At 45.5% G+C, this 27889-nt stretch overlaps 1 protein-coding gene across 4 annotated transcripts in view; it reads left to right on the plus strand.

Moving 5' to 3' along the window:
* The window catches only part of Dis3l2 (DIS3 like 3'-5' exoribonuclease 2), a 306233-nt gene that overhangs the window by 254824 nt on the left and 23520 nt on the right, over positions 1 to 27889 (plus strand). For all 4 annotated transcript variants that reach the window (XM_035441100.1, XM_027397459.2, XM_035441098.1 and 1 more), the window contains one exon: positions 22102 to 22181. In XM_035441100.1, the coding sequence (XP_035296991.1) occupies positions 22102 to 22181 (80 nt within the window). The remainder of the gene's footprint in view (positions 1 to 22101; positions 22182 to 27889) is intronic.

A 27889-nucleotide genomic window follows, 5' to 3' on the forward strand; every position in this document is an offset into this window, starting at 1 on the left:
CGATTTGCTCAGAATAGAAATGGCTGCCATCACACAAACGTTTTCTGTTGGTCTTGGGGATTTTTAAGAAAGGAAGAAAATTTAGAATAAAATCCAGGTGACTTAAACAGAAGTCCCTGGCTTTCCCAGGTACAGTAAAGGGGAGAGATGGTTCTCATGCCAACCAAAAGAGACTAAGCACTTCTGTGACTTGAACAGGCCATGACCAGAACCCTCATTTCCTCAGAGATGAGAGTCTTTCATCTTACTGGCCTTGACAGATGGAATGGAGTTTGGCCCTTCTGGTATCTTGCTTCTTGGGTAATTGTAGTCACAGTTAGGAAACCCGGGACTCTTTTTATTCACAGGGCATACTGCATGCATATCCTTGCCCTGCCCCCATGTCACACTCACGTCAATTGAATGTGAGCCAAACAGCTACATAAGAAACATGGAATTCTTTGACGTTGGTAAAACCTGCATTGGAGAAAGGAAACCCTTGCAGCTGATCCTTAGATTTCAACCATGACTGCTTCTTGGGACTGGCCCAGTTGATTTCAGTTTTCACTCTTCAGTGTGCTGGGGACTCTGCTTCCTAGGCCAAAGCCCTTCTGTTCTGTTCATTGTCTATCCTAAACCCTGTTGCTACAGTGAGTTCCCGCAGATGCTACCTTGTCACTCAAGAATCTGTAAGTATTGTGAACTAAAGTCAGAAAGTCTAGGGGACACGATAGAGGTTTGCTGGTGCCCTGTTTTACCAAGCAAAGGTATTTCTTTAAAAAGTCAATTACCAGGCTAGGGTGTAGCTTAGCTGTTAAGTGCTTACCTACCATGAAGTCCCTGGGTTCAGTCTGCTGTACACCATAAACTGGGCAGTGAGCACACATACCTGAAATCCCAGCACTCAGAAGGTGGAAGCAGGAGAATCAGAAGTTCAAAGCCACTTTTAAATACACAGAGAGTTTGAGTCCAGCTTGGACTACATGGAACCCTGTCTTCAAATAACAAACAAACAAACACATTCTAGCCCCAAGACAAAGGGAAATACACCATGTGACAATATGAAGTAGATTTTTTATTATATTTTTATTTATTTGTCAGGGAAGGTCAGAGACAACAGGCAGGATCTGTTCTCTCCTTCTACCATGTGGGTGCCAGGGATGGAGCTCAGGGTGTCAGAGTTGATAGCTAGCATGTCTGTCCACTGAGCCATCGCTCCAGCCCTGAAGCAGTATATATATATATATATATATATATATATATAGAGAGAGAGAGAGAGAGAGAGACTTGCTTGAATTTGTTGGAACCAAATTTGAGCTGCAAAATACTCACTGTACAAACTGATCCAGTGCAACACTCTTCCTGGTGTTGCTGCAGTCAAGATGGCTACAGTTCTTGCCACTATAAGTTACACTGTAATTAATACCCTTACACATAAAGTTTAAAAATCACCTAGAAATACAAGCACATTCTTTAAATTACTAGGTTGAAGGAAATTAAGTTTTTCTGTGTCAATTGTTAAAATTAACTTTATTATAAAATTAATATATGTTTACATTATAAACATTTTAAAATTAACAAGGAAAAAGTAGCCAAGTAGCCACTGACTACACATTACCTAGTAATAATACTTTCTACTATACATGTTAGAGCCTTTGGTTTTTCAGTGTTTTCTAGAAAGGATGAGCTAAGTGAGGCTTGCCCCATGAGGGAACAGTGCCCTGCTGTTACTCTTCTCAGCAAATTTAGTTTGTAGCTTTGCTTTAATCTTTGTTAATGTTAGGAACCTTGGAAATGATGTTTCATTGTTTGAGCTGCCTTTTCTCCTTCTGGGATTCCATCAACTTTCACACTTCTCTTTGTCACGCCTTTGGAAAGTAGGTTCTACATACTATCACTGGGACCTCCAACACTGTCGGCACAGATCCCTGCCATGATCAACTATAATCGTTTTTTCCTTAGGAAGGTAGAATTATTTATAATAAAATACACCATTTTTAGAGTACAGACAGGTCCACAGGCTCCACACATTGTCATATGGACACCACCATGTCAAAATATAGACTAGATGTGTCACCAGATAAACTGCCTGTGCCCCTTGGCAGCCAGACTTTCTCACTTACCTTTATCCCCTAGTAAGCCATGAATGAGCACATACATTCAGGGGGCAAAGGTCAACTTGAGGTGCCATTCTCTAGGTGCCATTCTCTAGGTGTCCTCTACCTCGTTTGTTGAAACAGGATCTCTCTGGGACCCAGAGTCACCAATTTGAATAGAGTAGCTGGCCAGTGAGCCCCAAGGATCTTTCAGTCTCCAGCTCCCTAGCACTGGGGTTACACACAGTGCTACCATGCCTGGCTTTTTATGTGAGTTCTGGGGATTGAGCTTAGATTCTCATGCTTGCATGGAAACATGTACCAACTGGGCTGTCTCTCTAAAACTTTTTGCCCATTTCTTAATTGGGTTATTTGGCTTCCAAGTACTAAGTTTTGAGACTCTTTTGCCATTTAAATAGAACCTCTACCAGACGTTTGATACTGCAGATAAGTTTACTCATCCTTTTTAGTCTTAGTGTATTCTTTCTGGCTCTTTTTCTTTTCTTTTTCATCTTCTTTTGAAAAGAAGGTTTTTAATTTGAAGCAGTCCAGTTTATCAGTTTTTGTCCTTGTATTATCATATCTAAGAATTTTTTGGTTGTTTTTTTTAACAGTCATTATATAGCTTGGGCTGGTCTTAAACTCAAGATCCTCCTGCCTCAGCTTCCCAAGTGCTGGGATTATAGGCTTATATAACTAACTCTTGTCATGAGAAATCTTTGGCTAACCTAGAATAACAAATTTTTCTTATGGAAGTTTTATAGCTTTGGGATTTAGTTCTACTTTCTTCCTTTATAAACACATTTCTAGGTCTAGAAGTTTCTTTTGGAAAACAGTTCCAGCAGCAGAACTGGACACACCTGAGCAGATTTGGGGTAGAGTCAGATGTGGGAGTCTTGCCAGGCACAGTGCCCTCCAGGAGTCATCTGCAAAGAAGTATGTACTTCAGAGGTTACCTCAGGAGTGGCTTGTGAGCAGATCTCTGGCTTAAGACTTGGCACAAAACTGAAGATTGTATCTTTTGAATCCGGGAGCAGGACGATAAGAGAGAAACCTCTCAACTTTGTAGATAAATCCTCTTGACTATCACAAAGCAGGATGGGGAATGTGCCAAGCGAGTCTTTGTCAATTACATGCAAATGCCCATGACAGTGACTCACTCAATCATGCTTTAATCTCATAACTGAGAGGCTTTAAAAATTACAGTCAACAAGGCAGCTTGCGAGTTACAATTGCCATTGGAATTGGGTTTTTCTCTGAACAGCTGGAGTGCAATGTGGTGGGAAGAAAGCCTGCTGTGGGTGAGAGGCCAAAGACGCTTGCCTGGGAAGGATGTGCAGCTAATGTTTGATAGAAATCTGTGAAATGACCACCCTCAGCCAAGCTAAGTAGAGGCCTGCCATCTTTATCCATGGGAAAGTACATTGCTGCAAAGCCGTTCAGAAGGCCCTGATATCACAGTGTCAATCGATACTCACCAGACAAGACCTAGCCCTGAATTGAGGAAGTGGTCGGGTTCAGAATGTGAGCATGCTGGAATATTAACAGAGCAAGCCGAAGATTCCAGTCCTAGTCAGGGAAGGCCAGTGAGAGAGAACAGTTTGGGAATGGCTTCTCTGAACAGATCTGGGCAAATCAGTACACTGGTTTGTTGTGTTCTAGAATGGGCCGGCCTCTGCAGTGGCTGTGTCACAGGTGAGATAACCAGGCTGATCTTTGAGTACCTTATTGGGCTGTCAGTGTGGAAGCTGTTTGGTTTCAGAGCCCCATCTCTGGCAGCTCTGTAGAGGGCCAACTGGAAAGGCTCAAGATAGGCCATCACACAAGCATTTAGAAAGCTGCAGAGGTCATCAGACACCAGACCACACCTGACAGGAAGAGCATGGGAAAGAGACTGGAGAGACATCAGGTACTCTTCTACCTGCACAGCAGGGGCATGTGGTGCTGCCAGGAGAGGCCAGCTGCTCAGAAAGGACAAGCAGACACACATTGAGTGGTAGGGACATGAAAACTTTCTGACCCATCTTTATTTCTGTTTCTGTTCCAGTGAAAGATATGAGAGGCCATCATCCCTGAAGGTCCCTCCCCTGCTAGGCTAGCAAGACTAGCAAGCAACACAAAATCTAGATGAGGCCACTGTGAGCTGCCCAGGTACTTTAGAGCAAAGCAAGACACACTCTGTACAAGAACCCCTCACCCCCTACAGTGAGCACAGTTGTTTACTGTGGGACTGGGAACACCAGCAGCCCTTGAAGGTCTTGGCCTGCTCCCCTCGCTACCTCCTTCTCACTCACTCTTCCCAGCTGAGTCTTTCTTGCTTGTTAGAGGGGGGAAAAAGTGAATTCACTCCCAGCCCTTTTGAAACCCAAACGTGTCAGTGATCGATGAGGCTGTATTCTCTAACTTCAAAGGAGGAAAACTAAGTAGAGTGAATACTGGCCAGGGGAGTTGAAAAGTCCCAGGGAGCAGGAGACACAGAAGTGACCCTGCCATCATGAGGAGCGCCCCCATCCCACCCCTGCTGGTGCCATGCAGAAGCAGAGACAATACCACTTTCAGTAAATCATGACGGATCCTGAATGCTCAGTTTTGTCCTGTTTTCAATGGGCTGTGGGCATATTGCTCAAGATATAGTCAGCCATTTGTGCAGGGTTCCCAGCTACTCAAAGGCTTAACACTGAGTGCTCTCTCAACTATATAATGGAGTCTTTAAATATGTGATTTGGGTGGAGGCTTTTTCCCCCCAGATTTCCATAGCTAATCATAGTAGAGGTGACCTCAAATGTAGTGCATACCATTGTCCCTCTTCACCCCTGCAGCCTTTGAGTTATGCTGAGATTTAGGGGTATCCAGGCAGCACCTAATTCAATCAGTCATCTGACCCCTGCCCTCTTTGATTTTGGCCACTCCTCTGAGCTCAGTAGCTACCAGAGGCCTCCCACAAGCATGGCGGCTCAAGGGCCTTATAGTGAGTGGAGAGTGCTCAGCACTTCCTCCACCCCCATCCCCACCCCCAACCTGAATTTAATCCCAGGGAATCCAGTGACGCTGGGCCACTTGTTCTCACGAGGCTGTACTTGTGGAGAAGCCTGTGTGAGGCACCCTGTAGAGGTCCCTAGACTGGAGTCTTGGGAACACTGGGAAAGAAAAACCTGGGGTCATTTAAGGGCTGGTGTGGTCATTTCCTTAATCATCTGTGACTGGCAAGGGCCTTGTTTTCAGTAAAGCTCGGAAGCTCCCTTGGCTCTCAATCAATCACAACAAACAGCTAGAATTTATTGAGAGCCTTTCATTTGCCAAGTGCTTGCACATGCTACCTTCCTTCACCCTTAAGCCCCATACCCATTTTTACAGATGGGGAAACCAAGGCTCTCGAGGTTGAGGAATTGTCAGAGAGCTCAAACTGGGCAGGACCACAAGAACATAGTCTGCCACTATTTCCTTTCTCTGTTGGATGTGGATGCCATGGTTTTATAGTCTACAACTTTTAAAAATGGATTATATCCTCAATTTAGGGCAACCTTGAAAGGCTAAAGTGCTATGTGAGTATATTTATAAAACATTCTTGAAATGACGAAATTCCAGAGAAGACCAAGTGCATACGTAGTTGCTGGGTGTCAGAGCTAATGGGGCCAAGAGGGAGGCCTATGTCCCTGGACCATCTGTGTCTGAGTGGCAGTAGCAGCTACAAGCATCCAGCCATGTGTGCAAAATGGCCCAGAGCTGAACACATTGTGCCAACATCAATTTCCTGGTCTATAACCTTGTAAGATGTTTCCTTTGGTGGAAAGTAGGTGATAGGCCCATTTTTTGTTTCTATTAACTCTTATGTACCCCATAATAAAAGTGCTACTTAATTCTATTGTGTTGGATACCAGTACTTCCCCCTGGGAAATGACCAGTTCTCGGATCAGGGGTCACATTCTGCCAAAGTAGTCCACACCATGCAGCTTCCAGGGCCTAGGAAGGGAACAGAATCTAAGAAAGATCAGGTTTTAATGACAATCAGATGTGAGCTGAGACTTTATTTCCCTTTTTTATGGGAAAGTGCTAAACTAGGGGTTGGACCTCCATACTCCAACCCCAGGACTATAGTTGAGGACCCAGAGAAAGTTTCTCAATGACCTTCTCCATCCCTAGCTGTCAAGTGGCTATGTTATCTACACACCTATCTCAGGAGGCCATATAGAGAAGCCAGTAGGAGCCAGTGCAATTGATTAGCAGACAAACCTGATGACCTGAGTTTGATCTCTGGGACCTACATGGTAGTAGATAGAACTGACTCCCAAAAATTGTCTTCTGACATTCACACATGTGCTGTGGCATGTGTACCTGAATATACACACACACAAAATAAAATAAAATAAAAAATTTAAATGTAAACAAAAACATTAAAATTGTTCAGAGAGAGAGAATCTAACAGGAACACACGCTGCCAAACTTTTTTAAGATTTTTTTTTTAAGTTCATTTTATCTAGGCATGGTGGTTCACACTTTTAATCCCAGAACTTGGGAGGCAGAAGCAGGTGGATCTGTGAGTTAGAGACCAGCCTGGTCTACAGAGCAAGTTCCAGGACAACCAGGGCTGTTACACAGAGAAACCCTGTCTCAAGAAAGAGAAAAAGAAAAGAAAAGAAAAAAGAAGGAAGGAAGGAGAAAGAAAAAAGAAAGAAAAGAAACGATGAAGGAGAAAGAAAGTTCATGTGTATGTGTGTTTGTTTCTATGTGTATACCACATATGTTAAGGTACCCATGAGGCCAGAAAAGGGTGTCAGATCTCCTGGAGCTGGAGTTACAGGTATTTGTGAGCTGCCTAAAACTAGTGTTGGAAACTAAACTTGGATCTTCTGGAAGAACAGCAAATTCTCTTAACCTCTAAGCCTTCTTATCAGCCTCAGCCCTACAACATTCAGCACAGAAAGATGTGTTGTTGCATTCTGTCTTGACCATGTGTTGCCCTCATGAGTATCTGTCTAGTCCCATGTCTAATCTTCATGATGTAGTCAGACAAACCCAACAGATAGCCTGGCAGTAGTAAGTCCTCTTTTTTATTTTTTTCTCCGGAGTCGGTGATTTATTTCTTCATTGTTACTCACTACTAAAATTTAGGCTGACAACAGTGATAAACTGATAGGTATAAACCATGTGGTCTCTCTGTATTTGTTTCTTTTCTGTTGCTATACAAAACACCATGACCAAGACGACTTAAGAAAGAGTTTAATGGGGCTAATGGTGTCAGTGGGTTAGAGTCCATGATGATGGAGCAAAGGCATAGCATAGCATCATGAACAGCTGAGAGCTCACTTTTTGATCCACAGCAGGAGGCAGAAAAGAGTACACACTGGGAATAGGGCCAGTCTTTTGAAACCTCAAATCTTGGCCCCAGTAACATACCTCCTCCAACAGGCCACACCTCTTAATCTTTCTCAGACTATTCCATCAACCTGGAACCAAGTCCTCAAAATGTATGAGTCTATTGGGGTTCTCTTTCAAATCACTACATTATCTGAGCCCACTAAAGGGCTTGGTATTTCCTGTCACCTGAAGTCTCTCCATCACATCTTTCAGAATTTAGGATAGGCCCATTCCATGTAGGCTCCTCTACCAGATCCATCTCTGAGCTCCCACAGTATAGAGTCAAGTGACTGAGTCCTCTCTGCCAGCCTTTTTTCTGAACTGCACATGATTCCTACACAGTGCCCAGTGCCACAGACAATGTGTACTTAGACACAGGAGTCCCCGCCCATTTCTTCAGAGATACTAGTAGTTCCTGTGTTAATCTTAGTGTTGGTTGTTTTCTGTCTTGATTCAGTCAGTGTGTTGGCCAGCTGACTAGCATTTCTTATTTCAGCCTTTTGCATCCTGTGAGACTGAGATCCTCTGGGCTCCAGTTCCGGTCTCCTTACTGGTTGTCTGTGTGACCGAGCCCTGATAGCTGGAAGGCAGGCATTGAAAGGAAAAGTAGAGCTCACATGCCTGGATCTCTCACTCCCACACAGATAGACTTACCTACCCCCAATCCCATCCCAATCTCCACTTTGTATGGTGCCTTTAACAGGGTATGTGAGAGTGCCCTTCCCTAAGCAACCTCAGTCAGCCTCTGACAGTGGCTAGGCCAGTGTGTTTAGCCATTGTGGGAGCTGCATGTCCTAAGGGAGTGGAAGGAGGCCTCTTTGTAGTGATCCTCAACAAGGCTGACATCTGAGTGCTGTTTGCTGCTCTCTTTCTGCTTGTATCTGGAGAAGGAGAGGTTGTAACGTGGGCCCTTACATAGGGGAGGAAATAGCAAGTAAGAAATGCAGATTTTAGAGCCGGGTAGGTTTGGTCAAGTGCTGATTTGCCTTACTTTAAGTAGGCAAGTAAGTTACTTTACCTCCCCAGACTCCTTTAAACAGAGACACTGGTAACTGGACATGGGACCCTCTTGGCATTATTACAGCTTCACAAGGAGCCTGTGACTCCTGCTTCTCCTGTCAGGGCCCCACCTGGCCTTGTTTAAAGTTTTCATTTAGTATAGTGGTTGTGGAGCTTACCCAAGGTAATCAGGTTAGGACTTGTGTATCACAACTTAGGCTGCTTGGGATGGGATGATAGCTGTGTGGGTAAACAGGAAACATATTCCAGCTTAAGAATAAATGAGAAGAGTTGAATGGAACTGTATTCTTGCATTTGGACTGTATAAGCCAGCCCAGGCCATGCTCTAGCAGGTCGTTGTGGCCTCTTCCCTGCCCAGGCACCAATTAATGAACAAGTTGTTGCTGGAACCAAGGTCCTGGCTGGGCTGCCGCCATGGGGAAGCACATCTGCTAACCCAACAGGACCTTCTTAAGTTATTTGGTTTGGAGATTTGAGGAAATGGTAAAGGTTTATTTCTCTGTTTGTATGGTTGGTTAGTTTATTAGTATTTTTGTTGTTGCTTTTTGAAACAAAGTCTCACTGTGTAGCCTAGGTTGGCCTCAAACTCTCTGTGCTCTTGCTTTAGCCTCCAGAGTACCAAGGTGACAGGCATGTACCATCATCACTAGTAGAAGCTTTGCTTTTGAATAGTGTAGCTCAGCTAGAGGTGTATAATGCTGTCGTAGGCTGATAGTCACCTAGAGACCAGTCACCAAGGAATAAGACTGGGGCTGTCATGTGACAGAGGAGCCTGTGTCAGCCTGACCATTTGTGCAGTAATGCAAGGGCTTCAAGACTCCACTGAAGTTTGAAGCCTAGGTTTCCCTGTTACACCCCCAGGAGGCCTGCAGGGAAGTAGTTGTCTCCCTAATACTGCTCAGGTTTAAAAAGTGAACCCTGGCAGAGCCATGGTGGCACATGCCTTTCATACCAATACTCAGAAGGCAGAGGCAGGTGACTCTCTAGGAGTTAAAAGTTAGCCTAGTCTACAGTATATTCTAGACCAGCCAGGGCTACATAGTGAGACCCTGTCTAAAAAAAGAAAAATGAGACTAAACCCTACAGATGTTGGAATTGCTCAAATTTCAGTGATTTCTTTTAGATTGATTCAATTAGCTTGTTTTCATGTTTGTCATGTGTAGCTCAGCACATTAGCAGGACTGTCCCCAGGCCTCACCACTACAGGGTCACCATTGTGGATAGGCCATATAGCTGTTTATCTGTGGTTTTCCTCATTTAATTTTCACAACAACCTCAGAAGTAAGTGCCGTCATTATCTCCTGCCATTCTTCAGAGTCAGAAAAATGAGTTACAAAGAGGTAACAGAACGTAAGGTCACATAACTATTAGGAAGTAAGGCTGGGACTCAAAGCTGGCCAACCTGAAAAAGCCATACCCTTTCTTCTGTCCTAAATAGCCTTCTCAAGTTGTAAGATCTGGGCACAACAAGGAAGACAGAAGCTCAAGTGTGAGGCCTTTGGAATGCTGCAAAGAGAAAGAAAGACTGCAAGAGGATCAAGACGAGAATAGAAAGTTAGACTAGCTCTATCACCTGGATTCTAGCTTTGGGAGTCCCTACAAAGACTATATTCTATAGTACGGAAGTTAGAGGGAATACAAGTTTCTGCTTAACAGAGTGACCCCTGAGAAGACTGTGAACTTATTTTTGTTAGCATTCAGTAGTATAAATAGAGGCTTTTTAAATTTCACCCTTCCTTACTTTGTATGCATGTATATGTATGAGTGGGTATACATGTGCCACAGCACACATGTGGAGATCAAAGAGCAGGTTGTGGAGATCAGTTCTCTCCCTCTACCATGTACATCCTGGGATCAAACTAAGGTCATCAGCCTGGTACAGGCGCCTTCACCTAGGGAGCCTTCTCACTGGTCTCTATATTCCGTTTCTTTTCTTTTGTTTTCTTTTCTTTTCTTTTGTTTTTCCAAGACAGGGTTTCTCTGTGGCTTTGGAGGTTGTCTTGGAACTAGCTCTTGTAGACCAGGCTGGTCTCGAACTCACAGTGATCCTCTGCCTCTGCCTCCCGCGTGCTGGGCTATATTCAGTTTCTTAAAGGGCAAGATTAACAAGTTGGCAAGGCAAGTAGAATGTCTTTATTTCCTTACTGGATCTTGGTCCTTGCTGTTATCCTTCCTGAACCTCTTAAATTTTGTATAGTGTTTACATTTCATCTAAGCTGTAAGTACCTGTAATGTCTTTAAACTTCACAACACCCATGTGTCCCCTGGTGTTTACCACAGGTAGGACAGCATCTCTTAGATAATGTTGTTCTATAAAGAAGTAGTCACAGGTGAATATCATTGACCTTGGATAAGAAGAGCAACTTCAGGTAACTTCCATCTCCCAGGTACCCTTCATAGTTCTGGGCAATCTAGTAAGCAGTTGGAAGATCAGTGGGTACTGCATGACTGAATGGCAGGAGAGTGTCTCTCACCCTGGGAGGAGCACCATTCCCACTGGAGTAAGGAGCAGGCAGTAGGGGGAGTGCAGCTGGGTTGCCAAGACCCAGAGGGGCCTAAGATGGCAATATTGTCATTTTGAACATTTGAACATGGCCCTCTAGGAGGGAGGAAGCCAGTTAGCCTAGAATCAAGTCATGAGCCCTGACAACTGCTCTTTCTCACATAAGACAGCCTTAGGCATAGAGAACTTCCCTGCCACTTGTTCCTCATTAAAGCATCTCAAGGGGTGCATACTGATTTCTCCAGAAACGCCAACTTTCTCTCCCAGCAGAATAGCAGGACTGCTTTATAGATGCTTTCCTGTAGTAGGCCTAAAAAAGATTCCATATTCCTCCAGGAAACAAGCCTCAGGACAGCCACAGAAGAACTGAGCTCCATGGTATAGGTGGAGCATCTAAGGTCCCAGAGCCCACCTCCACCCAGACTAGTGGAGAGAGCAGGCAGGCCAAAGCTGCTGGCTCTCAGCTTGGCTTACATAACTCCTGACTCCTCAAGTCCCTGGAAACTGAGGCCAATTCCCTGGAAGATCACTCTGTTCTCTCCTGTTTTTTCAAGAAGAGAGCCAGCCTGATCATTGGCTCTGAAGACTGTGTGAGAATGTCCCGTTTCCTTCTTCCACTGAGTGCCTGCCATCATGGCAGCTGTTTAGTCAGGTTCTGCTTGAACCTGCCTGGATCTCATAGCTCTCTGTATGATTGGTTTGTATTTTAAAGAACTTCACTTTATCTTACATGTACCCCCCCCCCCCCGTTTCCAAAAGGAATCTGAGGACTTACAACCGAGGAAATAAGCAATGAAGTAAGCATATTAGGAAGACATGAAGTGAGAAACAGGGAAAGGAGACAGAAGGAATGTGAGTTCCCTGATGCCTGGGTTCACAAAGGAGGCATCAGGTCTTTTATTGCAGGGTCCCAAAGGCAGAAGCAGTCCTCCCTCGGGGAGTTGAGGGAGAGGGAAATAAGGTAAATTTTTTTAAATAACAAACTTCACTGAAAGTTGAAAGATGTCTTACCTAGTACTAAAAGCATCTTCTTACATGAAGCTTGATATTAGGGTCATTAAATGCCCTTGCAGCAATAATAAGGATTTTATAGGCTGTGCTTAAGGTAAACTTGGTGAGAATGGAGGAATAAGACTAAAACACCCTCCAGGAAGGCCATGCTTTCTGGAGCCTCGGTATGTTGTGGGTGTGGCTCAGATGGGAGAGTGCTTGTGCACCAAGTGCAAAAGTGCACCAGTGCTGGGCTCATTCCTCTGTGCCACATAGACTGAGCCTGGTGCATGCTTGTCATCCCAGCACTCAGGAGGTGGAGGCAGAAGGCTCAGAAGTGCAAGATAGAACAACCACAGCTATATAGACAGTTCAGGGCTATCCTGGGCTATCTGAGACCCTGTCTATAAATAAATGATTAAATGAATAAATAAATACATAGGTAACACACTTAAATTTTTTATAGCAGCTATTTTGAAGAGGAGCATCTGGTAAGATCTCTACTGTTCAGTGCAGGAGCACAAGGCTTGGAGTAGCTGGGGAGATCCAGGGTAGGAACATGTAGGAACCAAGACACTTGTACAGTACCTTTCACATGTATTCAGAGGACCCATGCATCACCTCCACTGTCAATTCTGGTGTCTGCCTGTGGGAGTAGATCTGGCAACATCAGTGCCCAAACAATGGCTGCAAGAGAAAACAGTTCTTTCTGGTAATTGCCCATTTTGAGTATGTGGTTAAATGGCTACAGCCTCCTCATTTGGCTGCATGTGGCATTTACAGACTTGCTCAACATATCTGGCATTTACTATGTCACCTGGTTGAGAACTGGAGAGGCAAACACAGGGCCCAGTGACGAGGTGGAGGTTGACTGGAAGCTAGTGGGCCCCCCCCCCCTCAGAACTGTTAATCTGCTAAAGAGGAGGCAGGGAAGGAAAACACGCTCTTCTGCACAGGTCTCACCAGTGACGGAGGCAGAAGGCCACATGGGACAGTGGTAAGGCAGAGCCCTACTACCCAAGTCTTACTGTGGTGAGTGAAGAAGTGACCCTCAGAAGAGAAGGCAACTGTCCAGGTAGGCAGTTTTGTTGGCTGGTTGCTCCTAGAGGAGCAGCTTCCCTGGGGACGAACCTTAGTTCTAAGACAGACGTGGCTTCTTCTAAACAAGTCAAACCTCAACATCGAAGAATCCTTGTCTTGTCGATTTTAGTCTTAGCAAGAATAGAACAAGCTTCTGGAACAAGACACAGTGGAGTCAGGAGAAGTGGCCTTAAGTGAAAACACAGCTGTGGGGTTTACAGACTGCACTGCAGGGAGGCGTCATCCAGTGGGAGCGGCCAGCCTCACTATAGACTTTCCAACAGTAATGAATTGGGAACTCCATGCTGAACAGGGTTTAGTTTGAGGGTTCCTGTGCCAGAAGATGGATGTATTTTTCTTGAAAGACCAAGGTGCCAGAACTCTTGATGATTACGTTACTGGAGCGAGGTCCTTTTTTGTGGTTTGTGAACTTGAGCGTCAGGACTGCAGGATTCTCTTGCTCTTTCTTACTCTTAATTTTTCCAGGACAGAACTAGAGCTTGGAGCAGGGAAGCAAATCCTGCTGAATGAGCAAGTTCTTTCTTAAAAAGCTCTTCAAGTCCAAAAAGACTTCAGTGGACTTAGGAGAAAGAAATTTAATACATTGCCATAGAATCACTGTTAACCAAGTTAAAGCAAAGCCCACAGCATCTTTGTCTTATGAAAGAAAGCAAAGAGGAGATGGAAAAAAGAAATAATGCTTAGGAAATCCAAACCAAACAATGAAGACTAACGAAGGAAAACTAAAGATCACTTCAAAGAATGTGAAGATTCCCTCCTAATAAGATTTTTCAATTTCAAAACCTAAGCTTCAGGTGGGAGGGACTTTTCTGTTCCTTTCAAGTATGCCATAAATGGCATTCCCTAAATGTTGGCCCTGTGTAGGATTGGCTACCTTCCACTTAAGGAGCAGTTAGATACCCTGCAAGACCCAGAAACTGTGGGGAGCATCGACATGGGCAGCTCAGAGGCTTCCCAGACTGCTCCTGACCTGAGCTTGAACCTGAATCCTAACAGCTAGCAAATTCAAGCAAACTCAGCCTCCAGGAGAACCCAAGGTGGGCTGAACTAGAACAGTCCTAGACAGAAAACTACCACTCAACTTTCACCACTGACCTCTATCTGTACATCCCTGTAAGGGAACCCTGATTGCTCTTGCAAATCACCTACTCAGACCACATCCACTGTCATGCCAGGGTTGCAGGTACCGTCAGGGCCTAAGCAGAAGCCCTAGTACCCAGGAGAGGTCAAGTTACAGCTATTATGGACAAGACAGGGAATTCCTTGGGTTTTGTTGTTGTTGTTGTTGTTTTGTTTTGTTTTTTTGGTTTTTCGAGACAGGGTTTCTCTGTGTAGCTTTGGAGCCTATCCTGGCACTCGCTCTGGAGACCAGGCTGGCCTCGAACTCACAGAGATCCACCTGCCTCTGCCTCCCGAGTGCTGGGACTAAAGGAGTGTGCCACCAATGCCCGGCTGGGAATTCCTTGATTTTTAAAAATATTTATTTATCTTTGTGAATGTGTATTTTCACTTACAATGTACCAATTAGATAATGCATGTGTGGAGGTCAGAGAACAAGCTGTGGGAGTCAGTTCTTTCCTTTCGCCATGTGGGTTCCCAGCATTGAACTCAGCTCATCAGGCTTGGCAACAAGCCCCCCAACCACTGAGCCTTCTCACTACCTACATGGAATTCTTCAACTTTTGCCCAAGGTCAAACTAGTAGTTTTAAAAACACTAGAAGCTTTCAGTTTCTGTCTTCCTTAGGTGATGAGTTTTAAGACCCAGCTACCTAGTTGGGCCATTTGGGCAGGACAGCTATACACCTGAGCTGTGAAAGACTGACTTGCTCACTGGCCCAGGGGACACCTGGCATACACACTGATCACCTCTTCCATCACCTTCTGTTGGTCAATCTTAGAACATGATGGGATCCACTGAGTTGACCAGACTAGGATCCAGAGTAAGGCTATGAGCCTTTCACTAGTCATAGAAAACACCTTGATGGCCTCCTAACAAGGATCGGTGTGATCATTCATTCAAATTGAACTTTGCACCTGTAGGCACCTACACACCTGTAGACATGTCTAATGGCTTGGCTTCTCTGAGAAACAGCATGTCACCATGCTGGTTGAATTTCAGAGCTTCATACAGGACTGACCCCACCCTATCCCATCCCTACCTCCTCTGCTTAGCCTCGGGCATTCATTCTTTCCCTGAGGTTTTGCTAAAATTTCCTCCCAAAGCAGTGGGAGAAGCCCCATATTTCCTCTGCCAATTAGTCTTGTGGCTCCTTGTAGCCACCAGCTGGGATGGTACCTTGCTGGTCTCTCTTGCCACTCCATTTAAAACCCAAGAGGCTCAACAACCCCAGCAAGGCTTGCACCCCGCTTCCTCAGAGTATGTAGAAAGGTTTACCTCATCACTCAAGGATTCCAGCCTTTAACTCAGCCTTGGCCCTATGGCTAGATGACTCCCATCACAAAGCCAGGAGAGGCAAGGGTCCCATGACAAGTTTATGTTCTGCTGCCACACAGCCTGCTCTCTCCTGTGTGGTTTCTACCTGTTTCTGAAGTAAAAAGCTTTCATTCTCTATCTCCCTTCCCCCTTCTCTTTGAGGCATAATTTGTCTAATGAGAGCCCTAGATATCATCATGTTGACCAGGCTGGCCTCAAATTCAGAGTTCTTCTGCCTGCCTCTTTGCTGAGTGCTGGGATTAAAGGTGTGTGCCACCACAGTTGGCAGCTCTTCCATTTTCTACACAAAGAAGGCTTTCTTGGCTTTTATCGTGGTCGTAGGTCTTGCTCTTACAAGGCCCCTTTCAAAGCCGCCTTCCTGTGACAGAGGCCTAGAGAGCAGCCTTGTGAATGCCTGGAGGCCTCCACCTCTTTCTCCCCTCACTCAGTACCAGGGATGTTGTGCAGCTAGAAAGTATCCACCAAGGAGGCCCATTCCCTGCGAGAGGACTGGCCAGCAGTTAGTGCTTCTGTTCCATGTAACAGCTGCTTCAGGAGTGGCTACCATTCTTGCAGGCTGACTTCCCACCGAGTCAGTCCCTACAGAGATTTATTATGGGCCCCAGGCTGTGAGCAATGGCAGCAACTAGGCTTTCTTAGGTCCTGGCAAGGCTTGCTGTGGGAGGCATCCAGGAAACATTGTTCCTCTTCATGGTATTAAGAAGATAGGAGGGCTTTCTTGCTTCCCAGGGATTTGGCCCCTAATTTGAGTAGAGCTGGTCTTTGTTGAGCATCTCTGCTTGGATCTCCTCTGCTGTAGGTCTTCTTTCCCACTTTCCTTGGGAATTCTTCTGCTTGTCCTCTGGCTGGGAGGGACTGGTGCAGCTGCACTGGCCTTTATGTTCATTGTGCACACTCTCCTAGCTGTGGGTCACACATCCCTTCTTGAGCCTGTTCCTAGGACAAGACATTATTGGTATTGATATCTGATCAGCAACTGAAAGGACCATTGGCCTCTCTTAGCACTGTCAGGTCTAGTGTGCCTCTAAGAGATTGGGTCTGCTTTCCCATGGAGCCCCTGGATGGGCATCTCATTAGGAAGAAGGAAATGCCTACCAGTACTGCCTCTGTGTCTGCTACAAGGATTGGTGAACTCATTCATTCATATTGAACTTTGCACTTGGAGGCACCTACACACCTGTAGACATGCCTAATAGCTTGGCTTCTCTGAGAAACACATGTCATCCTGGGGTGAATTTCAGAACTTCATTGAAGACTGCCCCCACCCTGTCCCATCCCTACCTCTCTACTCTTGGCTTTTCTTTAATTACCTGCCCATCTCTAAGGGCACACACAGTCTTCTATCTGACCACAGCTCCTACTCCTACCACCTCTCTAGGTGTTCACAAACACCTAAAAGCCAGTACATCCCAGTGCTTTGTAATGTCGTATAGACCTCAGTTCTGCTGCTTACTGGCCAATATGGGTCTAATTATCTACCAAATCTCTCAAACACAGGGTAGTATGAGAATTTAATAAGATCACATGAAAGATGTTTACAACAGATGTATTAATAAATATTAGTTTCATACATGGCTTCTGTCACTCAGACCCTCTGTTTTCTTTCATTTTGGGCTTCATCTTTCTTTGGTGTCTGTCGGCTCTTAAGTTTCTTGGTCTGTCTGTGTCCGTCTGTTGCCATATCATAGTGCCCTCCCTTGCCCATTATTCATCTCCCAAACTTTCTCCACAATAATGCCAAGGTTGCAGAGTGTTGCTCATTAATCCCAGCTCCAAAGTGCTTCCTAGCAGTCCTCACGCTTGACCCCATCCAGCTCTTTTATCTTGTCCTCCAAAGAAGAAGCTTCAACCTTTCCTCAGATTTCTAGTCCTCTCACCAAACTATCCATTCCTTGCAGATAAGTTGGCTTCCTAGTTCTCAGGGGGAACAACAAAAACAAAAAGCATATGTTTCACATCCTGCTTGCCTGGTCTACAGATCTGTCTGCATCCCTACTCACCCTTTTTGTCCTCTGCAGTAGAGAAGGGGTCTTCATTATGCATTGGATTCCAGTCCCTGGTGGTCTCAGAAACAACCAGCCTTTACTTCCAGCTCTCTTGTCTCTCCTCTCCTACTGTAGTCACTTCTACTTCAAAAGCTTGTCACTCTCAGATACACTCCCTTCATTCCCTCATTGGGCTGTCCCTCTTTCCTCCTGCCTCTTCCCCACAACTATTTGAAGGGCCACTTACAACCACATTTCCTTTCTTCTCACTTTTCAGTCTCTCTCTTAAACCATCTCTGCCCCCCCCCCCCCGTCTTCCCCCAGATCCCATTCTTCCCAGATCCAGTGGGATCCCTGTTTGGGATGCACCTTTCAGACGGGTGTAACAAACTGGCTTCATGGTTCCTTCCTTAAGGCATATTTCCCCTTAGCTTCTTTGAGACATAATCAGGACCCACAGCCACTCCTTCTCAGTCTCTGCCCCAGGTCTCTCATAAAGGTGTTTCCCAGGACTCCACTAAGATCTTCTTCTTTCCACATACTCTCTCAAGACAGTCTCATTCTCTGCAGTAAGTTGTCATCTTGCCAGATGAAGCCTGTAGCTGTAGTTCCACCTGGAAACCTCAGAATCGCATATCCAGCATCCCCACCAAAAACAAATAAATCAGCAACCCCAAATGGGACTCAAACTCTCCTCCCAAACCTATCATCCCTCGTTGTCTGGGGGTGGGTGGGTAGACACACCATCTGCCCCATTGTCTGAGGCAGAGAATCCTCAACAGTTCGTATGACACCTCCACCCCCTTCGTATCCAAACCAATAAAGTCCCATGATACTGGCAGCAGGCAAAGAGAAGAGCTTGGATTTGGGCTTAAAACTCTGGTTCTATTGTGCTGGGGACAGATTACTTCATGTTTTGTTTTGTGAGTATATATGTATGTGCACATGTGTGTTTGTGTATGTGTGGGTATATGTGTACATGTGGAAGCCAAAGGATGACCTCAGGAGTAGTTTCTCAGGTCTTATCCACTCTTTTATTTTATATCTCTCACTATCCTGGGACTCAAGTAAGCTAGACTGGCTGACTACTGAATCCCAGGGATCTGCTTGTCTCTGCCTTCCCAACACTATTCCAGACATGCTCACAGACACACATTATGCCTCGCTTTTTAGAACATGGGAATCAAACTCAGGTCCTTCTGCTTGTAAGGCAAGTACTTTACCAACTGAGTTATCTCCTTGGCCCCTCTCAACTGAGCTATCTCCATAGCCACACACACCCTCCCTCAACAAGATCTCAATGTGTAGCCCAGTCTGCCCTTAAAACTGTAACCCTCTTGTCTCAGAATCCTGAATGTTAAGACTGTATGTGTTTATCACAGAACCTAGCAAATTCTTAATCTTTCTCAGCCCCAAGTTCCTAATCTATTAAAAAGGAGTTATGACAGCTAATTCAGTTGGTTGTCATCAGAATAAGGGAAAGCCTTCACTGAGTCTGCATTTGGTAAATATGAGAACCCAGTTCAATAGCTGAGTGGCCCTCTGTCCCTTCCCTCCCTCCACTGTGACTTGTCTTACTGTTAGATTGCTGTTTGTGTAGTTTCCTGACCTTGGAGCTCCTCCTAAGATCACATTTACCAATGTTTGCATGACAGAGGACCACAGTGCCTATTCATCCCTCCTTTTTTTCAACTTTGGGGCTAGGAGTCCCATTACATGGTTTGATGTAAGCTGTTTCTCGATGCCCCCATCCCCACAACCCTGCCTGAGGCCCAGGCCTTGTCTCTTTAGTCTGTCATGATGGCCTTGCTTGAAGCCTTTCTCCTGCAGCCTTGTTCTCATGTCAGCCCATCTCTGCCTGAGGACCAGGTGTCTTCTCTGACACCTGCTGTAGTTTCCCTTTCTGACCATGTGAGTTCTCATACTCTTGAATGCCTGATCTGCTTAGTTCCCTGGCTTCCCTAAAGCCACCTGATATCTTGGCCCTTCCTGACCCCATCCACCTGTCATGGTAACAGAGGAGAAATACACTTGGGGGAGGGGCTGAGCAGCAGCATAGTATAGTTGCTGGTGTAATGACCTAGGATAGGATAGGCAGAGACATTCAGCAAAGACCAGCTCTACTGAACCCTGAAGCCAGAAACCCTGGGCAGCAGGAAAGAGTAAAACAAGATTGGAGCATGCTAGTCTCTACTCAAAACCAAAGTATCGATACATTGTCATGAAGAGCCTGGGAAATGCAGATATAGTGGAGAATTCAGGAAACCTTCCATTGTGCTGTTTCCACTTCTTTCTCGAAACCCTTTGTTGACACAGCCTTTGCAGTTTTCATGGTGCTCAGTCAAATGTGTAGCCTGCTTTATCCACTCGTCCCAAATTTCCCAAGTTGGTGAGAATTCTTCACAAGCAGATCCATGGCCATCTGCTCTCCCACATGGACTGCAGTGGAGCCTGTCATCGTCCCCCACCCTGCCACCCCTGCTGGTTTATTAGAGTAAACTCCACCATGTGCATGTTACACATCTTATTTCTTTCTTTTTTTAGTTTATTTAACTTTATTTCATGTGCATTGGTGTGAAGGTGTCAGAGCCCCTGGGACTGAAGTTATAAGCAGTTGTGAGCTGCCATGTGGGTGCTGGGAATTGAACCCAGGTCCTCTGGAAGAGCCACCAGTGCTCTTAATCATTGAGCCATCTCCTCAGCCCCATGTACACATTTTCTCCATCACTCATCTCTGGATGGGCATCTGGGCTGGTTCTGTGGACGTGCTGTGAGGAGGCTGCTCTAGTACAGGTGAATGCACAGGTCTGTTGTGCTGGCCTTGGCTTCTGTGGGCATGTATCCAGAGGTGGAAGAACCGGACAGGGGGGATGTCCTTTCTTTCTTAGTTTCTTTCTTCCTCTTTCTTTTTTCTTTTTCTTTCTTTTTTTCTTTTCTCTCTTTCTTTCTTTTTCTTTCTTTCTTTCTTTCTTTCTTCCTTCCTTTCTTTCTTTCTTTTTCTTTCTTTCTTGAGGCTCTTCCACACTGATCTCCATAGTAGCTGAACTAAATTCTTTTTTATTTAACTGAAATAGAGGCCTGGTTAGAGCCAAGGTATACTCTGTAGGAAAAGCATGCCTTTGACTCCAGTGAAGTTCCTGGCTTTGTGGTGGTAAAGAAGAATTTGTTTCTGGTTTGAATGTTCATCTGGGTCAGTAAGAGGACAGACCATTCCCAAGAGTATGTTTTGCTCTGAGGGAGAGAGAAATTGTCCAGTGTCTAATGGTGCAGATCATTAGCTGTGCTAACAACCTACAGGGAAAATCATAACAATGTATCTATCCCCTAACATGTAGTTAATGTAGCTGCATTTTCCCTGGTGGTTTAAAAGCCCAGGGAATTTGTAAAGATAGTAATTGGCTCCACATTTGGAAATGCTAAAGCTGCCTGAGCCATGGGCTCCAGCAAGACAGATAGTAAAGCTGCCTGAGCTCTGTGAAGTTGTATATTAACCTGAGGTCTCCTTGCCAGAGTCCTGAAAGAAATCAGGATGCCCCCTGTTCCTCTCTTCATCTTCAGAAATGGGGTCCCCAAGACACCGTGTCCCTAACCAGGTTCTGACCTCCCTTCCCTCCCAGCGTGTAACATTTACCTACTTGGTTGTTCAAATCAAACCATTGAACCTTGATTCTCCTTTCTTCCACCATATCCATCAGCATATCCTGTTGATTATATTTCTGAAACTTACTGCCATGTAGATCTCAAAGTGTCCATTTCTCTCCATCTTGTCTACCCAGCCTCCCCTCCCCACCCCCATTCACTCAGCCTCAATTACAGCCCTGTGTGGGCTACCCTTTCTCTCCTCTTCCTGCAGACAGCGCAGTAGCCTGCCAGTAGGGTTTTCCCAAACAGAGCGGTGGTGACATTATCCACCCCTTTCTTAGAGCGGATGAGGACCCTTCCTTTGCTGTTAGGACAAAGGTCAATGATTCCGATAGAGCCAAGAATGTTCTGAGTAGTTTGCCGAGCCTCCCCCAACAGGGTGTCAGCATCCATTGTGGTCCTTGTATCTGTTGGACCCAGCTTCACCAACCATCCTTCAGTTTCTGCAGCTTCTGCCCCAGGTCCTTTATACATTCTGTGTCTGCTGCCTAGGACAACTCTTTGCCCTCCTCGCTTGTTGTCTGGTCACTCCTCCTTCCCACAGCCCTATTCTGTCTAGGCCAGCTCATTTGATTTCCTAGAAACATGAGAAGTTGTATTTTGTGTTCCTTAAAGGTTCCAAGAACTCTCTTCAGTTCAAACTAATACATATAACTGGACATTCCTTAGTCTAGAAGTCTGAATGTTGTCTACTCCTGTGATGGACTGTGGGCTCCACAAAGGTGACTCTTCATTGTTATGGTGCCCCTGTGTCCTCTGCTAGCTCAGTGGCTTCATGAACATGGGTTACATGCCTGATACATAAGATGATCCTGGTGACATTATTGGTTGATGGCAGAGTTCCTGTGCGGTGTGGCCTTTTCTATGGTAAGAGGCCGAAGTTCTCCACAACACATTCACTGAAGGAAATTGATTTTGATTTCTCCATTCCATTGAATCAAACTTACTTGTTTTTCTTTTCTCTCTCTGTTTAGTTGAAGCTTGCTTTTACGCTGGACCATGAAACTGGAATGCCTCAAGGATGTCACATCTATGAGTACCGAGACAGCAACAAGTAAGCCACCCACTCCATGGAAGCACCACCTAAGCATGCCGAGGAGCTATGGCAGGCTTTCTGGCTCAGGCGTCCCTTCCAGAGGGCACTCAAACTTTCTGCTACTGTGGGGGACAATGTCTGGCACACACACACACACACACACAATATTTCCCCCACAAAGTCTCTCTTGCCTTTAAATATAAATAGAAAAGAACTTATATAGGGGGCTGGGACAGTGACTCAAAATGCTTACTATGAAAGTGTGAGGACCTGAGTTTGAAACCCCAGAACCCACATAAAGCCAAGTTCAATAATAGCACAAGCCTGTAACTTGAGTATCCCTACAATGAGATTGAGATTGGAGGGAGATAGAAAAGAATCCTCAAAGCTCACAGGCCGGCTAGCCTGGTGTACAGAGAGGCCCTGTGTCAAACAAGGAAGGTGAGAACAAACATTGAAGTTGTTCTCTGACCCCCACATCTGCTCCATGGCACACATTCATGAATATTTACACACCGAGCACACATCATACACATCATACACACATGTATGAAGATAAAACGTGTGTGAGAGAAATACCAATGAATAAGAAGAATGTTTGGAAACAAGCCTTCCTTTTTTTTTTTGGTTTTTCGAGATAGGGTTTCTCTGTGTAGCTTTGGAGCCTATCCTGGCACTCGTTCTGGAGACCAGGCTGGCCTCGAACTCACAGAGAACCGCCTGCCTCTGCCTCCCGAGTGCTGGGATTAAAGGCGTGCGCCACCAACACCTGGCACAAGCCTTCCTTTTTAAGCTCCCCTCCACTCCATACTAATCCCTTGCCTGCTTAACTGATTCAGGTGTGACTTTGGCCTCCATATACTGCTTCTGTGGTGATCATGTGGCTTTTATACTTGGGAGGTGTCTGGGTATGTGCACAGATAGGAAAGTGGTAGCCCTATTAGAAAGTGCCCCCTGGCATAATTTTAAAGTACCTCTTCTCTTTCTCAAAGTCTCGACTCCCTGAGTGTGTGTTGCTAGTGAGATAGGGACAGTGATGGTGAGTGAGTTAGAGAGAATATGCCATGATTATGAAGAAGAGAAGAAGAAGAAGATGATGATGATGATGATGATGATGATGATGATGATGATGATAGCAGTTCTGCATTAGACTCCTGGGGACTGGCATGTGTCATTCCTGATTAACCCTCATAACATCCTGAAGAGTATGCTTTTATTACCATGCACTCCAGAAGCTGGAGCCTAGGGAACTCTGCCAGCTCACCCCAAGTAACTTGCATACACAGTCAACTTTAACATGTTTATATTGGGAAAAGGCTAGGTGGAAGACAGTTGTTACCACTCTGGGAAACCATACTCAATAATGAGTAGACCCAGCCTGGACTTAAGAACAGTGTGTTCTGGTATCATTTTGTAGTTATCCAAACTATGTAATCTTATCCAGTTGAAGGAATAGATGCTTGCCAAGCAGAGCCATCCATTACCTCCCAGAAGTAAAGACCATGTCTTCCTCAAAACCCCACTGCTCAGATCTGAGTAGAAGACAGGTTAGTGGGTACCCTTGTGGCTATATCTGCACTCAGATTGCCTTCCAGGTATCATTGCTATATCTTTATCTATAGGCAAATGCTGTAGGTGCTATGGTATAGCCCCAAGTCCCACATCATGAATAATAGAAAAGGTCAGCCAGGCATCCTCAGTACCTCCATTTCCTCTCCGGAATGGTGCTACATCTAGAAGGCATTTCCAGTTCTTCTAACAGCCATTGTGTTTGAAATACTATCTTGGTTTCTTACCATGGTCAGGTGAGCAGTAAAGTCAATCTGGGATTCTCTGGAGTCATGGAGAGGATGGGAAATCTGAGCAGATTCTTGGGTGGCTGGGCAAGCTTTCTTTGGGAGTGAGACTCATAAGCCATAAACAGTGTAGCATACCATTCTGCTTCCCTCCCGTTGCTCCACACTGCTCTCCATGCCTTGCTTCTGCTGATTGTTAGTAGATGACAGTCCTAGAATGTAGCAGCAGAAGAGTTTTGTTAAACCCAATTTGAGCCCAACTCTCTGCTCTTTGGAAAGGCAGTTGCAGAGTTCTTATTTAGATAGTAAAGACAGAGTTTATGTTCTGCCCAGTCCTGAAGCCATTCAGTTCCAAATAAACACATAGAGGCTTATATTAATTACAAACTGTTTGGCCAATGGCTCAGGCTTCTTATTGGGTAGCTCTCTCTTAATTATTAACCCATTTCTATTAAACTGTGAATTGCCACGAGGCTATGGCTTATCCATAATGCTCCAGCACATTACTCCTTCGGTGGCTATGTGGCGTCTCTCATGACTCGTCTCCCTCTTCCCAGCATTCCTAGTCTGGTAGCCCCGCCTACACTTCCAGCCTGGCTGCTGTTCAGTCAGCATTTATTCATCAATCAGTAAGAGAAACACATATTCACAGCACACAGAAGGACATCCTCCATCAGAAGAAGAGGGGTACTAGCCCTTTTTCCTTCAAGTTCATGCTTTAGAGGTACCATGTCTAACGTTGATGACAGCTTAGGTTGACTTTGAATATGAGAAATTAGTCAATCTCTGCATTCTGATTTGACCTGAGCCCACAGCAGAATGTCACTTAGGGGTTGTATGTGTAAGTCAGACTTGGTGCCCTGCAAAGCTTGTCAGGGGAAGCATCTGTGGAGGAAATCATACAGGAGCCATGACCTAGAAAGTAGAGCCATCAAATGCTTCAAACATTTCTGACACTCCCAGTTTGTCTTTAGTCCATCTTGGGGTCCATTCTCAATTCCCTGAGTCTCAGGTTTCTTTGTTTCTTCAATGGGCAATTGGGTACTCTGTGCAGGGTGGTCATGCTAACCATATATCTTCATCCTTGGCTGCAGGATACCCACAGCATCCTTCCCACATCCCACATAATAAGAATGATCAGCTTATGACTTGCTTGTTTTCCTAACAGCAGCATCTGGATCTGGATCCAGAGCTGTAGCTAGCAGGGTAGTGATCAGAGAAGAGGTTGACAAATGTAGTGTTGGTGGCCTCAGTTATGTGTAATGTTCTCTGATGAAAGCAGACTCTTCCTAACATGTGAATTATGAGGTAAGGCATAGAGGAACTCATGAGCCTGACTGTGACTCCCCACGCTTCCCACCCAAGGCTCCACACTGTGGTCAATTTTTTGCTTTTATTATCTAGAATGCCTAAGTCCAAATATAGAATAGCAACAGTTAGGAAATAAAGATGCTCAGAGCCCTGGCCCCTCAGAAGCCCATGTTGTCCCAGCCCATGGCACCCCTTCCTGCTGTCCACTCTGATCTGCAGAAGAGAGCCACCACCAAACAGCTTATGCTACATTATTTAGGTAATAGCAGGGATAGACCGAGTATACTATAGGTCCCTCTGTTAGGGTCTCCTAGACCTAAATAAAATGTTCATCCCAACTTGGCCACTTTATGCCCTTTTCATTCCTTTCCATCTACCAAATCAATTTAAGGCCCTTAACTATCATTTTTATCATGCTCTTCAGGGTATACAGTCTCTTGTCCCTAGGAGACCCGCACATCCTCAGTGCACTGTACTGGCATTTAACCCTGGCATGTCTGAGGAGAGAGGTCTCTGCACATCTTCATTCTCCTGTAAATGGTCCCCTTATCTGATCTAGGGAAGGACAGACCAAAGAGATCGTTGTCTCTTACACTTGGCCTTCAGCTGTTTATCACAACCCTACATTTGTTGTTAATCCTGAGCAGAATTGCCCTTGCCTTTCAGCCACCAGACAGCCTCACAGGCCTGTACACATGCACCTCCCAGAGGTATTCAGAGATGCAAAGCCCTTTTCCCAGATTATTCCTGACATATTTCTTCAGCCATTGGAACAACTGTTTTTCTCACAAACCCTGTACATGCCCACATACCACTTTGTCCACTGCTTAAAGGTAGTAAATGAGCTGTTCCCCTGACTCCATTTTTTTTAAAGACAGTATCTACTAGGTAGTCTAAGCTGACCTTAAACTCATAATTATCCACCCTCAGCGTCCTAAGTGCTGGGATTACAGATGCAATCCCATTCTGCCTGTTTCTCAGAACAACTCTAATCCTATCTTGATGGGCTCACATCTGCCAGGAAGCAGAGGCCAAGACAGATTTATATACCACCTATAAAAAAGCAAGCAAGAGACTGGCAGAGCAGTCACAGGCCTCTATACAAGCTTGCCACTGGGGAGAAATCAGGGAATGGAGGGGCTGGGTAGGGACTCCCAGGCTATCTTACTTCTGAGTCACTTCAGCCAGCCTATGGGAAGCCCCAGGGCCAATGCCCTTTAGAGGCCACTCCCCTTCTTTAGGGCCTGTCCTGTGTCTGGGCTCCATACACATGGGTAACTGCTGGACATGACTCAAGACGTGGCAGCAGGAAGAGGGCTTTGGGGCAGATGGAGCATCAGAACTGAGAAGCCACTTCTAGGGCCATGGTCAGTTCATGTTCCATGCCAGGGGATCCAAGTGCACCTCTCCTCCATTGGGGAGGAGAGCAAAGGATTCTGGATCAAGTTCCATGTTTAATTCATCCCTCCCTCTGCTTGGTTCTTGCCCTCTTCCTTCCCCCTGAATAAGCAGATGGAATATTTCCCAGCAGCCCCTGACAACTTCAAACCAGCATCAGCACTTCCCAGCATTTTTGAAATGGCACTTTCTGTCTGTGCTTGGAGCTGTTGCCAGTTCCACAGGCTGACTATGGTGTTACCTAAGAGCCATTCATGACAGAGGGTGAGTAACTCCAGGCCTCCCACAAATGCAGACACTGCTGTGTCAGAATAAAGAAGGACTTCCTTGTTTCTTGTGAAGTCCCAGGTTAGGAGAAAGGGGAGCTGACATTAAGAGATAGAAAGAGCTTGTGGAGCTGGAGGCAGCACAGCCAGAAACGCCAGAAGTGACGTCATGGGAACAGCTGCAGCTGGGATATACATGTGGGAATCAGCAGCTCACAGTGCAGGTGTGGGTTTCTGTGATCCCCTCACAGCAGGTGGAGTTTGGTGTCTCTAGGATGCCGACACAGCTCCTGTTTCCAGGGTTGAACTCTGGAGTAATGTCTCCCCACTACCTACAACATAGAGGGGAATCCTTGGCTCTTCCTGCTTTTGCTACCTAGAATGAGATGACAGTAGCAGCAACAGCTAGGATACATTGGGTGCATAAATACAGTGTTTCATTGCATTTGCTTCCCCTAACAAAAAGGTGAGAAAACATGAATGTTCTCACTTCACAGAAAACGGAACCTGTGATCTGAGCAATGTTCTGCTCAAGGTCAAGTTGTATCTAAGAAGCAAAGCTAGCAGGCAAGCTTCTTATAGGGCACTGCCTCCTCCATGAGGTGCACAGCAGGCATGGGCCCAGAACAGCTAGAGAACTGATGCAAGTTGCCTGGAGATCTGGGAAGGGAAGTCAGCAAGACTAGGGTAGCTGCTGCTGTGTCAGGGTTTATAGAACCTTCATGTATTGCATGCAGCACCTTCAGGGTTTCAGTCTGTACACATGTCATCTGTGCACACATGACCAAGATATTTATCAGTGGGGTTGAGTCAGTATCCTTTTCCTAGATTTACTGAGAGAAACAGAGAGATGGGCTGAAGACATGAAGCCCTGCAGTTTCTTACCAGAGGTTTCCCATGCTTCCAAGCTGGTACTTGGCCCTTCAGCGACTGCTCCCTTTCTCAGGCCAGAACT

Source organism: Cricetulus griseus, chromosome 2 (genome assembly GCF_003668045.3).
Source record: "Cricetulus griseus strain 17A/GY chromosome 2, alternate assembly CriGri-PICRH-1.0, whole genome shotgun sequence".
Lineage (NCBI taxonomy): Eukaryota > Metazoa > Chordata > Mammalia > Rodentia > Cricetidae > Cricetulus > Cricetulus griseus.